The sequence below is a fragment of the Mustelus asterias genome, chromosome 5 (genome assembly GCF_964213995.1).
Source record: "Mustelus asterias chromosome 5, sMusAst1.hap1.1, whole genome shotgun sequence".
Classification (NCBI taxonomy): Eukaryota; Metazoa; Chordata; class Chondrichthyes; order Carcharhiniformes; family Triakidae; genus Mustelus; species Mustelus asterias.
Genome location: NC_135805.1, coordinates 63899709 through 63916997, shown reverse-complemented (window position 1 = coordinate 63916997; position 17289 = coordinate 63899709). Strand labels below are relative to the sequence as shown.

Below are 17289 nucleotides of genomic sequence, written 5' to 3'. Positions count from 1 at the left end.
GAGTAACATATTGGCATGGATAGAAGATTGGTTGGCTAACAAAGCAGAGGGTGGGCATAAATTGGTCTTCTACAGATTGATAAAATGTAACAAGTAACAAGCATGAACCACAGGGATCAGTATTGTCTCAAAGAAACAGCTTTGTAAACATCTTAATGTTTCTGTGATTCAAAGTAAATGAAAAATTAATCATACCTGAAGTTCTAGTTCTGCCATCATCTTCTCCGACTGCTAATGACTCCATTACTTCTGCTTTTCTGCGATGGTACTCTGCAGGATTCAACTGACCCCGTGCCACAGCCCTCTCCATATTGTGCATTATCTGTTGTTTGTATCCTCCACGATTATCTAATCCATATTGTTGCTCGGAGAAAAAAAAACCAAATAATTTTAAAATTCCAGTTTGATACAGAATTAACTAAAAGTGGGGGGCTTGCAGGAACACCAGCCATCAATATACATTTATGGGATCAGATTTATTTAAATAAAATCAATGGTGTGACTAATAATTATTGTTTCTGTATATTTCCACTGGTCAATCTCCCATAAGGTTATTTACAGTGACTCAGAGAATCTGCTGCTTTATAACCGTGTGGCAAGGAAAAAGCAATGAGGATAAGCGTATGTGACAGATAGAAGAAATATGCATTATACTAACGACTTTATACACTACACAAGATTTCTTTCGAGTTGCTTATCATTATTGAGAATGTGCCTTTTGAAACAAGACATGGTGTTGAAAGTGTCACCCGCAGTGAAACACTTACATGGAATTAGCTAGTTATGTTATGAAGAGATATTATGGAAAAATAATCAAGTAAAGATCACGTCTAATGAGAGCAAGTCAACCTTTTCCCATTTCTTTCCCTCCAGTGGCTGAGTGTATCCAACAGCTTAAGAACATAACATAAGAAATAGGAGCAGGAGTAGGCCATCTGGTCCTTCGAGCCTGCCCCGCCATTCAACAAGATCATGGCTGATCTGAAGCGAATCAGTTCCACTTACCCGCCTGCTCCCCATAACCCCTAATTCCCTTATCGATCAGAAAACTATCTACCCGTGATTTAAACATATTCAACGAGGAAGCCTCCACCACTTTAATGGGCAGAGAATTCCAGAGATTCACTACCCTCTGAGAGAAGATGTTCCCCCTCAACTCTGTTATGAACCAGCCCCCCCTTATTTTGAGGCTGTGCCCTCTAGTTCTGGTTTCCCTTCTAAGTGGAAAGAATCTCTTCACCTCTACCCTATCCAGCCCCTTCATTATCTTATATGTCTCTATAAGATCACCCCTCATCCTTCTAAACTCCAACGAGTACAGACCCAATCTGTTTAATCTCTCCTCATAAGCCACACCCCTCATCTCCGGTATCAACCTGGTGAACCTTCTCTGCACTCCCTCCAAGGCCAATATATCCTTTCGCAAATAAGGGGACCAAAACTGCACACAGTACTTCAGTTGCGGCCTCACCAGTGCCTTGTACAGTTGCAGCAAGACCTCCTTGCTTTTATATTCTATCCCCCTCGCGATAAAGGCCAACATTCCATTCGCCTTCTTGATCACCTGCTGCACCTGCAGACTGAGTTTTTGCGATTCGTGCACAAGGACCCCCAGGTCCCTCTGCACAGTCGCACGATGTAATTTTTCTCCATTTAAATAATATTCCAATTTACTATTATTTCTTCCAAAGTGGATAACCTCACATTTGCTAACGTTCTCTTCCATCTGCCAGATCCTCGCCCACTCGCTCAGCCTATCCAAATCTCTCTGCAGACTTTCCGCGTCCTCCACGCAATTCGCTTTTCCACTCACCTTCGTGTCATCAGCAAACTTGAATACCCTACATTCAGTCCCCTCCTCCAGATCATCTATGTAAATGGTAAACAATTGAGGCCCCAGCACCGATCCCTGCGGCACGCCACTGGTCACCAACTGCCAACCAGAAAAGCACCCATTTATCCCAACTCTCTGCTTCCTGTTAGATAGCCAATCCCCAATCCACGCCAACACCTTATCCCTAACTCCGTGTACCCCAATCTTCTGCAGCAACCTTTTGTGAGGCACCTTATCGAACGCCTTCTGGAAATCTAAAAACACCACATCCACCGGTTCCCCTCTATCAACCGCACTAGTCACATCTTCACAAAAGTCCAGTAGTTTCGTCAAACACGACTTTCCCTTCATGAATCCATGCTGCGTCTGCTTGATCGAACCATTCTTATTCTGGTGCTCTGTTATTTCCTCTTTAATAATGGACTCTAGCATCTTCCCAACTACGGACGTTAAGCTAACTGGCCTGTAGTTACCCGCCTTTTGTCTACTTCCTTTTTTAAACAGCGGCGTAACAGTAGCTGTTTTCCAGTCAGCCGGCACTACCCCAGAGTCCAGCGAATTTTGATAAATTACTACTAACGCATCTGCTATTACCTCAGCCATTTCTTTCAGTACCCTGGGATGCATTCCATCCGGGCCCGGGGACTTGTCTACCTTCAGTCCTATTAGTCTACCAAGCACCACCTCCTTAGTAACAGTAATTGTATTAAGGACCTCCCCTCCCACCAACTCTCGATCTCTAATATTCGGCAAACTATTTGTGTCTTCCACCGTGAAGACCGACACAAAGAACTTATTTAAAGTCTCAGCCATTTCCTCGTTTTCCACTATTAAATCCCCCCCTCATCTTCCAAGGGTCCAACATTCACTCTAGCCACTCTATTCCTTTTTATATACTTGTAAAAACTTTTACTATCATTTTTTATATTTTGAGCTAGTTTAGTTTCATAATCTATCTTTCCTTTCTTAATCGCTTTCTTAGTCGTTCTTTGTTTTTCTTTAAAGCTTTCCCAATCCACTAATTCTCCACTATTTTTGGCCACTCTGTACGCATCTGATTTTATTTTAATACTCTCCTTTATTTCCTTCGTTATCCACGTCCGGTTATCCTTTTTCTTACAGTCCTTCTTTATCACCTGAATATATTTTTGCTGAGTACTTAAAAAAATCTCCTTAAAAATCCTCCACTGTTCCTCAGCTGTCCTACCTACCAGTCTGCTCGGCCAGTCTACATTAGCCAATTCCACCCTCATCCTATCGTACTCCCCTCTGCTCAAGCAGAGGACACTGGTTTGGGACCCTACTTTCTCACCCTCCATCTGTATCAGAAATTCCACCATATTATGATCACTCATCCCAAGAGGATCCTTCACAAGAAGATCCTTAATCCTACCTGTCTCATTGCACAGAACCAGATCCAAGATAGCTCGCTCTCTCGTAGGTTCTGTAACATACTGTTCAATGAAACAATCCCGACAGCATTCCAAGAACTCTTCCTCAAGCCCTCCACGTCCAATTTGAGTCGACCAATCAATATGTAGGTTAAAATCCCCCATAATAATTGCCGTTCCACTTTTGCATGCATCCATTATTTGCTTGTTTATAGCCCTCCCCACCTCTAAGTTATTATTTGGGGGCCTATAGACCACGCCTACCAGTGTCTTTCTCCCCCTACTATTCCTTATCTCCACCCACAACGAATCCACGTTTTGCTCCTTAGAGCCTATGTCGTCTCTCACTACCGTCCTGATATTATCCTTTATTAACAAAGCTACCCCACCTCCTTTTTCTACCTGTCTATCCTTCCTAAATGCCTGATAACCCTGTATATTCAGTTCCCAGTCCCGGTCACCCTGCAACCACGTTTCTGTGATGGACACGAGATCATATTCATTTGTATGGATTTGTGCCATCAACTCATTTACTTTGTTTCGAATGCTTCGTGCATTCAGGCAAAGTGTCTTTATGCCAGCCTTTATCTGGACCCGGTTTGGTGAAGCGCTACTAACATCTCCCAAGCCCTCTCCTCCTTTAGCTAGTTGTTTATTCACTATACTCCTGGCATTAGAGTAGACACCTCTCAATCCTATGGTCTGACCTCTCCCCTTCTCTGTTCCCAGTCCACCTGCCCTCTTGCACTGCCTATAACCCTTCTCTGTTTGCGAGCTACCTTCCTCACTCTCAGTCACGTCGTTTTGATCCCCTCCCCCCAACCTATCTAGTTTAAATTCTCCCCAGTAGCCTTAGCCAACCTTTCTGCCAGGATATTGTCCCCCTGGGATTCAAGTGCCACCTGTTTTTAGTATACAGGTCACACCTGCCCCTAAAGAGGTCCCAATGGTCCAGGAACCTGAATCCCTGCCCCCTGCACCATTCCCTCAGCCACACATTCATCCTCCACCTCACTCCATTCCTTTCCTCACCTTCCCGTGGCACAGGCAGCAATCCCGAGATTACTACCTTTGCTTTCCTCCTTCTCAGCTGTCTCCCTAATTCCCTATACTCTTTTTTCATGTTCCCTTCCCCCTTCTTACCCACATCAGCGGTACCAATATGTACCGCTACCTTCGGCTCCTCTCCCTCCCACCTCAGGATTTCTGGGACTCGCCCAGCGACATCCTGGATCCCAGCCCCAGGGAGGCAGACCACCATGCGAGACTCCCGCCTGCCTCCGCAAAATCGCCTGTCCGTCCCCCTGACTGTCGAGTCCCCGATTAATACCACCTTCCTCCTCCTTTCCTTAGCCCTCTGAGTTACAGGGCCGGACTCCACCCCGGAGACACGGCCACTGCTGCTTCCCCCAGATGGGCTGTCCCCCCCAACAGTACTCAGACAGGAGTACTTGTTATGTAGGGGCACTTCCACTGGGGTGCTCTCAAACACCCGTGTTTTACCCTTCCTGGCTGTCACCCACTTGGCCTCCTCCCGTGGCCCTGGTGTGACCACCTGATGATAGCTCTTGTCTATCACCTCCTCATTCTCCCTCACCTGCCTAAGATCCTCGAGCTGCAGTTCCAGCTCCCTAACACGGGCCCTCAGGAACCGCAGCTCGACACACCCCTCACAGATGTGGATGTCCGGGAGGCCAGGTGCCTCCAGGACCTCCCACATACTGCACTGCGAGCAACACACTGGCTTAACACTCATATTTCACCCTTTCTTCCAAGGTACACAGAGAAAAGTAAATTATAAATTAAAAAAAAGAAGAAACTCACCCCTGCTCGCCCTTTCTGCCTAAGCCCGATGAGCCAAAGCCCCTCAGTTCTCACTCAGCTGCCTCTCACTCCGCTGCCCGTTAGATAGTGGGGCCTGCCTTTTAAACCTCCCGTGCACTAAAAAAAACTCAAAAGATCCTTCCCAGTAAACCCCGCGGCCACTGCCGTTTCGCGCCAAAATTTAAAACTAAATAAATAAATAACACCCGCGAAAAAGTACTTTAAATTAAATCGTACCCCAAAAATCCTGTCACCAGTCACACCTCTGCCTTTCTCCAAAGCCACAAAGAGGACTATCCCCCCAACTAACTGACTTATATACAACTTTTGACCCTCCCAGTAAACCCCGCAGTTCAGAGGAGATTTAATTTTTTTCTTTTCTCCATTCGCCTCCATCTTCCTCAACTCTATCCTTCCCTTCTGCCTCTTTCTCATATCTCCCTTCCTAGCTACCTCTTTTGCCCTGTCCATTTCCCTTGCTTCTCTTTTTACTCCCTTGTTCTACTCTTTCACACCTCCCTCTACACTGCCTCCTCCTCTCCATCGCCTTACGTTTTATTTTCTGTTTCTTCCATCTTTGCCCCTTATCCTCTATTTCATAGAATCATAGATTCCAGTGCAGGAGGCCGCCATTGGCCCATCAAGTCTGCACCAACCACAATCCCACCCAGGCCCCATTCCCATAATCCCACTTATTTACCCTGCTAATCCCCCTAACACGAGGGTCAATTTAGCATGGCCAATCAACTTGCACATCTTTGGACTGTGGGAGGAAACCGGAGCACCCGGAGGAAACCCACACAGACATGGGAAGAACATGCAAACTTCACACAGACAGTGACCCGAGGCCGGAATTGAACCCGGGTCCCTGGCGCTGTGGGGCAGCAGTGCTAACCACTGTGCCATCCCTTCCCTCCCCAACTCTCCAATCTGTTTAGTTCAGTAGGTACGTATTAGATATTCTCTCGCAGACAGTGACACTGATCCATTTTGTGAACAGTCTAAGGGCAGGATTTTCTGGATCTTACTGCTGGCAGGATCTTCTAGTCCTGTTGAAGGCGACCCCCAGCGATGGGTTCCCTGGTGGCAATATGGGCGAACCACACAAAACACCGTTGACATTGGCGGGACCATAAAATCCCACTGGCAGCCAACAGTGAGCTGCCTCCACCCCTGGAAAACACACTGCCCTAAGTATCTGCAGTTAGGACTGCCCATACTGTCCAGTATAAAAGTATAACCTGGTGATGTAACAATAGGATCCCATTATAATCTGAAATATGTCTTCAACATGTGCCTTCACATGCACTTCAACAATCTATAACTATTTCCAGTCCACCTACTTAATGAGATGAAGCTTGGCACAGATTGTTACATCCTGATACCAGTTGCAATTGTAAAACCACTTCTCTGGACTTCAACTCTACTCAAATGCTGTACCAATCTTCAAATCTCTCCCTGCCTCCCCAGATCTCTACCTATCTGTTGGTCTGTTTGCATGATTTATTTTCTCCGTTTCTGCTGGTCCTTACTTCGAACAGGCGGCATGGACAAGTTGGGCCAAAGGGCCTGTTTCCATGCTGTAAACCTCTATGACTCTAACCCACCTCTCTTCCACATGTAGCATTCATTCTGTGTAGCCCCCTGCTTCACTCAGATAGTCATGGTTTTAAGTCCCATTCCAGAGACTCGAGTACATAATCTAGGTTATGACTTCATTGTAGTATTGTGGGATTGCTGCACCGTCAATGGTACCATCTTTCAGATGGGACCGGAAAACGATATCCCATCTGCTTGATAAGGTGGCACAAAGATCGCACAACATTATTCAAAGAACAGCAGGGGAGTCTTCATTATTTGTCCTTCAACCAAAACAAGTTATCTAATCATTTTTCATTGCTGTTTGTGGGATATTGCTCAGTACAAATTGGCTGTAGCGGTGACTATACTTTAAAAGTACTTTTGGCTACAAAGTACTTTGGAGCGCTGAAAGTCACGAAAGGCACTGTATGAATACAAATCACTCTTTCTACCCACACATTCACTCCCCCAGACTCTATTTCTGTCTTACCTTACCGTTTATCATCATGACAACCCTTGCATTCTCTGGTAACAGAGGAAGGAAAAGGACAGACATGAAGTAATCAATTCAGTTACGTCTGGCAAGAGAGCCTGACTTAGCAAGGAAACTCACTCATCTTGAACTTAGAATGGGTTATAATCAGAAAACTGTCCAGAAAAGATGTGAACCTGCTCACAGGGATAATGTGGTGGTTTTTGGCTAATGAACTTTGTGGCAAGTTAATTAATAAATGACATTTGGTTCTAATCATTAATCTTTACATTTACTTTCTAGAAGTAAAATAAAACATCGAATGATCTGTATCAAGCTTCAGCTTATTAAACTGAAGTGCATATAGGGACACATATAAAAAATAACATATCAGATCTTAAGGAGATTCTATTGTTACACCCTCACATTGTGCTACCACATTAGCTAATAAACAGCAAGGGCAGCCATGAATGTAAGATGCTCAGACTGTTCACAAAATGGATCCACATCACCTGTTGCAAGAATATCTAAGGCAGATCTGAAATTAGTAACATTGTACCTTTTCTAGAGCCACACTGACAAAGAAGGGCAACAACACTGATCAGATATTGCCTTATATTTTCAGATGTTGGCAACTAATTGAACCGTGACAAACAAGGACATAAAGGTTTTCTGCAAATACCTTAAGTTTTTGAAATTCCTCATGTTCTCTTTTGGTTTCAGAAGCTTTTCTTTGCTTTTCCTCCTCTTCCTGTAATCTTTGGGCAAATTGGTGATCAGCCAGGACACATTCTAGAGACAATTCAATAGAAGCAGTCACAAATATTAAAATATATCCAACATATTTAAGCAGCATAAATCTTTTAAGGGGTTCATGTACTAGCTTTGCAGACATGCTCACATCCCATAAAAGAATGTAGGTGGTTTGATTTGTAAGCTTTTGGATGGCACAAAGATTGGTGAAGCTGCAGATAGTGAGGAAGATTGCCAGAGGATATGGCAGGATATACATAGGCTGGAGACTTAGGCGGAAAAATGGCAGATGAAATTTAATCCGGACAAATGAGAGGTGATGCATTTTGCAAAGTCTATGCAGGAGGGAAGTATAGTACTGTTAGTACAGTAAATGGCAGAACTCTTAGAAGCATTAATATACAGAAGGATCCAGGTGTACAGGTCCACAGTTCCCTGAAAGTGGCAACACATTAGATAAGTTGGTCAAGAAAGCATAAGGCATGCTTGTCATCATCGGTCAGGGCACAGAGTATAAAAATTGGCAAAATTGGCAATAGGGTGGCACGGTAGCACAGTGGTTAGCACTGCTGCTTCACAGCTCCAGGGACCTGGGTTCGATTCCCGGCTTGGGTTACTGTCTGTGTGGAGTTTGCACACTCTCCTCGTGTCTGCGTGGGTTTCCTCCAGGTGCTCCGGTTTCCTCCCACAGTCCAAAGATGTGCGGCTTAGGTTGATTGGCCATGCTAAAATTGCCCTTAGTGTCCTGAGATGCGTAGGTTAGAAGGATTAGCGGGTAAATATGTAGGAATATGGGGGTAGGGCCTGGGTGAGATTGTAGTTGGTGCAGACTCGATGGGCCGAATGGCCTCTTTCTGTACTGTAGGGATTCAATTCTATTCTATGTTGCAGCTATATAGAACTTTAGTTAGCCCACATTTGGAATATGGTGTACAGTTCTGGTCGCCACACTACCAGAAGGATGTGGAGGCTTTGGAAAGGATGCAGAAAATGTTTACCAAGATGCTGCCTCATTTAGAGGGTATTAGCTATGAGAAGAGATTGGACAAACTTGGTTTGTTTCCATTTGAACGTCAGAGGCTGAGGGGTGGCCTAATATAGTTTATGACAGGCATGGATAGAATGTATAGTTGGAGTCTTTTGCCCAGGGTAGAAATGTCAATTACTAGGGGACATAGAAACATAGAAACTAGAAGCAGGAGTAGGCCATTCAGCCCTTCAAGCCTGCTCTGCATTCATTGTGATCATGGCTAATCATCAAATTCAATATCCTGATCACCCCCTTCCCCTGCATAGGTTTAAGGTAAAAGGGGAAAAGTTTGAAGGGGACACGAGGGTTTTTTTTCTCCACAGAGGGTGGTAAGTGCCTAGAATGCACTGCCAGAGGAGGTGATAGATGCAGGTACAATAGCAAGTTTAAGGGGCATCTTGACAGATACATGAATAGGCAGGGAATAGAGGGATATAGACTCTGTGAAGACAAAAGTTCTTTAGTTGAGAAAGGCATTATGAGTTGGCGCAGGCTTGGTGGGCTGAAGGGCCTGTTCCCTGTGCTATACTGTTTTGTTCCTGTACAGAAGAAATTTGACACTGCTGATGGCAGCGAATCTTGTTCCCTAGTTACTCTCATTGTTTGTTTAATGATTTGGACAAAACGTTTTGCTGGCAGGATGGCACGGTGCAGACTTAATTTTAATAGTATTCTCTTTCAAAAAAACTTTCAAATTCTTGGGAGACAAATTGAGGTCCATTATTGCTTACCAATTGTTCAAGAATTCAAACCTACTAAAGACTTTTTCTAGCTTTTAATAGTCTTTTCCGGAGAAGTAGATTTGCTTATAGCGACTTCTGGCCACTTTGAATCAGCGTCAACCGTTACTAAGGACACGTATCCTTCAAAAGATCCCACAAAGTCTGCATGCATTGTTGCCAAGCCTCTTCTAACCATTCCCATGAATGCAGCAGTGCTAAAGGTGGCAGATTTCTTACCTTTGCACATGAAGAACACCTACCAGCTTTCTCTTCAATTTCTGCGTTCAATCCAAGCCACCAGAAATAACCTAGCTATTTCCTTCATGCGTATAATTCTGCAACTAGCATGTGGACTAGCTGTTAGAGGGAAGAACTGGTCCGCCACAATTGGAATCTGCTGAAAATTCAGGTTCAACAGTACAAAGTCCTGACCTGAACCTTCCTGATATCCTGACACCAATAGACACTGTTGAGGAAAGCAACACTTCACCAACCCAATATAGAAGCAACATCTAATTACATCTAATTACAATGCTGCGTCAGTCAAATCAACCATTGATGACATTCGTGGGAAGATGGAAATGCCAGAGGTTACAACAAGGGCAAAGAAGAAGACTCCAGAGGTTCACCGTCAATGATTTCGAGACAGATGACCTTCAGACCATCTGACTTATTGATTACTGTTCATGTTGCACTTGCTTGAATTTGTTGGGGATACTCAATTTAAAGGTGGAGGAAACATTCTGTATTAATATTAATTCTTGGCAGCTGCACTAAGCACTGTATCTTAATACATTCATGTATACACCAGAAGTGTCGTCACAGGTCTGTAGCAGCATGCAGTGAACACCATCCAGTAAATAAAGCTCCATTATTTTTAAAACTTTGTGCTTCGAATTCTCTAATATACAACAGTACCAGTGCTGGTACAGGAGGAGAAGCTATTCCTTCATGTGCACTGACTGTATTCAAACAGTTAGAATTGGAACTCACAAGGAGTTCCAAGGAACTAGCCAACCTAGTGGAGTCAATGGTCTCCTATATCAAGTGCTACAGAGATCAAGAAGGACAAGGAGGAATAATGCACTATGGTCAAAATCACAAAAGAAATTTATGATTTTCACCAGGCTGATCTTGATGCTTCAACTGGGCAGAAGCTGGACTGAAAATTTGAAAAGGAGCTTTCAGCACAGACCCTCAAAGCATGACAAAGATTGTATATGGGAAACGGGATATTAAAAGATGGGTAAGATAAATGGGTCGAAGATGAGCTTGTTGAAGGGAGTGTGGTGATGGCAGTTCTGAGTGAAAGGGTGGTGCCTGAGAATAGGGAGCTATGAACAACATCAGCAAGCACAGTGCTCTGTGAAGGTAGCTCAGTGCCAACATTTTGATTGAAAGCAAATAAAGGGAACGTGAAGTAGGCATAATTGGAACAGATGAGTTTAGAGAGGATGGAATAAAACGGGAGAGATTAGAGGGAATGATTCATTATGAAGAAAGTAATCTAGAGGTTTTCTTTGGTTAGCAGAATGAGATGCAGTCCGTCTCAAAATGATAATGATTTATCTTACTTACAATTAAGCATATCAGTAGTGACTGGGTTGGCACAGTGGCACAGTGGTTAGCACTGCTGCTTCACAGCGCCAGGGACCCGGGTTCGATTCTCAGCTTGGGTCACTGTCTGTGTGGAGTTTGCACGTTCTCCCCGTGTCTGTGTTTGTTTCCTCCGGGTGCTCCGGTTTCCTCCCATAGTCCAAAGATGTGCGGGTTAGGTGGATTGGCTATGCTAAATTGCCCCTTACTGTCAGGGGGACTAGCTAGGGTAAATGTATAGGGTTATGGGGATAGAACCTGGTGGGATTGTGGTAGATATAGACTTGATGGGCTGAATGGCCTCCTTCTGCACTGTAGGGATTCTATGAACTGTATGAGATAAGTTCAAATTTGTATTTTCTTCTGAGTTATGGAAGCTGTACTCAGAGACCAGAAGTGGTAAGAGATTTGGGACTGAAGTTTACACTGTCGGTGAGATTTCTGCCCCAGGACCAAAGGGCTGATTATGATAGTGGGTGTGAGAATTTGTGGAATAAGATTATAAAGAACAGGAGATGTGGGGTTAAGGCATTTATGTGTAGATGAAAAATCACCAAGGGTAAGAACTTCCTTGACCCAGAGGCTAAATGAAGCGACCAAGGCTTAGAGGACAGTATGTCAGAGGGAAGGAAGAGGCATCCTAAGGAAAAACTAAGAGAAGAATAGGAAATAGGCCAAAGTGCAACTTTTAATGAACACAATGCAACTACCTTCACAATTTGGACAGGGTAACGGATGAAACTTGCAAGATTCCATACACAACAAAATGCTCTATCCTGCCCTTAAACTTGCCTCAACACCAAGCAAAACGAAAACACTAAAAACTAGAAATTTGAAATAAAGCAAAAATACATTTTCTTAGCACTATTGCTGCAACATCCAGCTTTTTTTATTTGCATAACAAACACCTGCAAAGATGGGGCTCAGTTCAGAATCAAGCAGGAAACAGAAGCATCCTATCAGAGGTAATCAATAACTTATTACAGAAATAAATTGTGCGGAAGCTTTGCAAATGCTCAAAGTGCAATTCAGTGTCAAGGGCTGACATGTTCTTTGTTCTATGTTGGACAACTAAATTAATATGCCTGATTAAACAAGAAAGAAAACAGCTTTTCACATTATAACCTCATTGCAAAGAGTAACACAATGTATTATTACCTTCAGCTCTGCTCTCAGCTAAATGCAACTCAACATGTTCTTGCAGTATCTGACAATTTGCAAATATCAGTTTGCACATGGGACATGGATACAGTCTCTGCTTTCCACAACCTAATAAACACAAGGTGAAAATTAAACTCCAGTCAAAGAATACAAAATACTAGCTTATTTATTTTGCAAAAAACATTTTTTTAAATATGAATTAATTATTTTGTGATATTCTGTCACGAGTTACCCTGTCCTGCTGTTTTTTGTATATGAAGGAAGAAATATACACAATGTGGCACAGCGTTCACTTTGACTGAGTCACACAATGCTTAACTTGGGAATTTGGTGAGTAAGCGAAGTGGGTATTTTGAAAAAGAGCGGGTCCAAGAGAAGGAGTAAACGGCAGCAAAACATGATAGTCAACGTCTAGAGACATATATTTGGTGAGTTTTACAATATTTTTCAATCTATCTAGGGCAATAAAATGGGAGTTAAATGGAGAGAGACTAAATTAGGACTAGGAGATACAAATACTATTAAATTTCTAGCTTAATTGGCTAAACTACTTACTGTAAATACAAATAAGCATTGAATGATATTTCAGACTTAAAACTTAATTAAAATAAAATAGTGATGGCAGGGAAGGTGATGGGTTGCAGCTGTGGTACGTGGAATTCGGTGGACATCAAAGTTACCCACAGCATGAAGAACTTTGGTGATGAGCTGAAGTCTGAGCTTCGGACACTGTGATGCATCAGGAAAGAAGTTACCTCTACGTTTTCTTCCAGGGGGTAGTCATACTCCTTCAGTTAAGTACATCAGATTTGGTCTGTGGTTAGGCCAGAAGGAGTACAACTACATATGAGGCAGATATGGGGATCCAGAAGATAACACTGGAAAAGTCTCAGCCCTTACAGTTGTCCAATGGGTACAAGGTTTTTGCAGCTTGAGTGAACAAGAACAGGACTACAGAAAGGATAAGCAAATTCACCATCGCACAACTGTCATTAGAAAATCATAATACACTCAGGCAGAATCAACATGGCTTTATGAAAAGGTAATTGTGTTTGACAAATTCATTAGTTATTTGAGGATGTAACAAGCTGGGTGGAAATTAGAGGCGGTCAATAGATGTAGCATATTTGGATCTCTAAAACAGATTTGACAAGTTTTACATTAAAGGTTAGTACACAACACAACAACGTTCGCATGGACGGAGGATTGCCTTCTAAAGGAAAGTGTGTTGGGACAAATGGGTCATTTTCAACTTGATATACCCATCTAGTCTTTGCAGGTATTTATTATGCAAATAAAAGAAGCTGCATGTTGCTGTAATAGTGTTAAGAAACTGTATTTTTGCTTTATTTCTAGTATACGCAGACACGGCGAGAATGTGCAAACTACACAGAGTGACCCAAGCCGAGAATCGAACCCGGGTCCCTGGCGCTGTGAGTGTCACAGGGACCAATGACGAGGCCTCAGCTATTTATCACTTATATTAATGACTTGCATGAGGGGACTGACTATATTGTAACCAAATTCACTGACAATATAAAAGTATGTAGGAAAGCTAATTGTGAGGATACAAAGAGTCTGGAAAGGGAAATAGACAGGTTACGTGAGTGGGCAAAGATTTGGCAGATGGGAAAATGTGAGTTGCCCACTTTAGCAATAGAAAAGCAGAATATTATTTAAAATGGAGAGAAAGACTAAAGAATGCTGCTGTACAGTGGGATTGAATGTCCTTGTACATGAAGCACAAAATGTTAGCCTGCAGGTACAGCAAATAATTGGGAACAAAAGCAATTAACGTTGGCCTTATGCAAGGGGGATGGAGTATAAAAGTAGTGAAGACTTGAAATTCTTAGAGCATTGGTGAGACTGCACCTTGAGTACAGTTTTGGTCTCCTTACTCGAGGAGCAATTTACTTGCATTGGCAGTAGTTCAAAGTAGGTTCACTAGGCTGTTTCCGGGGATGAAGGGTTTAAGAGGAAAGGTTGGGCCTATACTCATTGGAGTTTAGAATGACAAGCGATCAATTGACATAAAAGACTCTTAAGGGGACTTGACAAGGTAAATGCTAAGAGAATGTTTCCCCTCATGGGGGAATCTAGAACTAGGGATAGTTTAAAAATTAGGCATCTCCCATTAAAGAGGAGAAAATGCTTCTCTCAGAGGGTTGTTACTCTTGGTAATTCTCTTCCACAAAGACAGCGGAGGCTGGGTCATTGAGTATATTCAGGTTGAGTTAGATAGATGTTTGAACTCACTTCCTAACAGCACTTTGGGTGTATCTACATCACATGAACTGCAGCGGTTCTAGCAGGTGGTTCAGCACTACCAGCTTCTCAAGTGCAATTAAGGATGTGTGATAAATGCTGGCCTAGTCAGCAATGCTCACATCCTGTGATCTGACTGGCAGATTGAAGGCTCAAGTGACTTTTGTGGCTGAGCCTCTTACAATACTGCTGATTGACTCACTAACCGTCATTCCTGTGAGGAAAGATTTGAGTAAAATGGTCCTATGATCTCTGGAGTTTCGAAGAATCAGAGGTGATTTCATTGAAACATACAAGATTATGAGATGGCTTGATAGAGTAGATGCTCAGAGGCTGTTCCCCTGGCTGGAAACCAAGAACGAAGGGGACTTAGTCTCAGAATAATGGGACTGAGATGCAGTGGAATTTCTACACTAAAGAGGGCTGAGAGCATTTGAATTCTGTACCCCAGATGGCTGTGAGTAACATTCAAGACTGAAACTGATAGATTTTTGGCCACTGAAAGAATGGGGCAAGAAAGCAGAGTTGACATAGATTAAAGGTGTAGATATTATGTTCTTATGATCTGTGGCATGAGGGCAAGTCTTTATTAAACAAGATAATGGTCGAGCCACTCAAGCGGATCTAGGGATCCAGTTTGACTGAGCTACCATTAAATAAATCCTTGCACAAAAATGTTGCACCAAAAAAAATAAAGCCTCTATCTATTGAGGTGAAACTTTTGCGATTAAGCTTCTTCTCAGTATAAAGGAATAGTTTAGAAAGTCTCCTGCTTCACAGGAATGGTTTATTGTCCCACACTTGCAGATATTCTCTATCAGGTTTCCCGATTTAACAGGAAGCCAGGCGACTGATGCCACCTACAGGACAGACTGCATTACAAGCAGCTCATCGTGCTGCAGATTCTAAAATATTAGTAATATTAAAATTAGTGATAACAATATTAGTACCAACTGGATAGATAATACTGCTCCACTGAAAGCAATGTGCTACAGAAGATACTGGGAGTGCAATTAAACATATTCCAGCAGCTGGTCTGGAAACGCAGTGAAAATAATGATCATAGTTGGGAAATGATCCATTTTAGAAACATTCTTTTAAAATTTAGATGCAGCAAGTCATGAATATTTGCATTTTTAGACACAGCAGGTCATGAATATTTGCATTTTTAGACACAGCAGGTCATGAATATTTGCATTTTTCAACAGGAAGTTGTATGAATGATTATAATGACTTTAACATAATAAAACATACCAAGGTATTTCTCCAGGAACATTATAAAACAAAATGTGACGCCAAGCTTCCCAAGGTGATTTTATGGCAGATGACTGAAAACTTGGTCAAAGAGGTAGGTTTAAGGAGCGTCTTAAAAGAAGAAAGTGAGGTAGAGAGACAGACACGTTTAAAGGGGGAAATCCAGAGCTTAGGGTCTAGGCAGCTAAAAGCAAGGTCACCAATGGAGGAGTAATTAAAGTCAAGGATGCACAAGAGGCTGGAATTAGAGGAGCGTAGATATGCAAAAGGGTTGAGGATTTCGAGGGATTAAAGTGATAGGGACTGGGCAGGTTACGGAGAGATTTGCAAACCAAGGATGAGAATTTTAAACTCAAGGCTTCACCAGGAGCCAGTGCAGGTTACCAAAAACAGGGGATAGGCGATCAGGATTTGGTGAGAGTTAGGGCACAGCCAGCAGACATTTGGATGACCTCAACTTTACAGAGGGTAGAATGAGGGAGGCAGGAAAAGTGAGAGATGAAATAGTCAGGTCTGGTGATAACAAAGGCCTGGATCATGGTTTCAGCAGTAAAGAGCTGAGGTAGGGTGAAGTTGAGCAATGTTATAGAAGTGGAAATAGGCCATCTTACTGAACGTAGAGATATTGGTCAAAAGATCATCTCAAGGTCCAAATGTAAAGGGTTTTGAGAACAGACTGGTTCAGCTTTATGCATTTTTTAAATTCATTCATGGGACACGACCGTCGCTGGCTGGCTAGCATTAATTGCCCATCCCTAGCTGCCCCTGGAGAGCAGTTGAGAGTCAACCACATTGCTGTGGGTGTGGAGTCACATGTAGGCCATGTAAGGATGGCAGATTGAATAAATTTTTCAAATTTACAACTCTCACATCTTCTCCCAGCATAAATCTCCCCCCCCCCGCCCCCACCACACACACACACACACACCTAAACATCTTTCCTTCAATATCCTTTTTCCCTCCGTTGTTCTCAAACACCTCTTTGAACTCAACTTTTCCATATGTGATTTTATTTCATGTTTTCCTATTGCCTCCACTTTCAGGTCAATAAAATTTAATATACCTTCCCTTGATTACTTATGAAACCTTGATAATTTGTAGAAGTTCCTTGTCACTTTGAAACTTCCCCTTGAAATTCAAAAGCCAAGTCACCAGTTATCTCGAAATGGAAATTTTAAATCCAACTATTACCTCGTAAATTCAACATCTCCACAACCTCTCATTACAAATGCCTACATTTGTACCTACATGCTTAAACGCATACCCAACACCTTTACCTCCCAGTTCCCATAGACAAGCTGTCTTTACTTAACCTTTCCCCAGTTTAATTAATCACAGACACACACTCAGCCTTCTTTACAGAATACCACCATATATCCCAAAATATAATAAAATCTGTTTTTTAA

The 17289-nt window shown here is 42.7% G+C and overlaps 1 protein-coding gene across 4 annotated transcripts in view; it reads right to left on the bottom strand.

Annotated features, from left to right (window-relative positions):
- The window catches only part of zufsp (zinc finger containing ubiquitin peptidase 1), a 38760-nt gene that overhangs the window by 14305 nt on the left and 7166 nt on the right, over positions 1-17289 (bottom strand). For all 4 annotated transcript variants that reach the window (XM_078212688.1, XM_078212687.1, XM_078212691.1 and 1 more), the window contains 3 exons: positions 12362-12472; positions 7785-7894; positions 196-364 (listed from right to left, as the gene is read on the bottom strand). In XM_078212688.1, coding sequence (XP_078068814.1) covers positions 196-364; positions 7785-7894; positions 12362-12472 — 390 coding nt within the window. The remainder of the gene's footprint in view (positions 1-195; positions 365-7784; positions 7895-12361; positions 12473-17289) is intronic.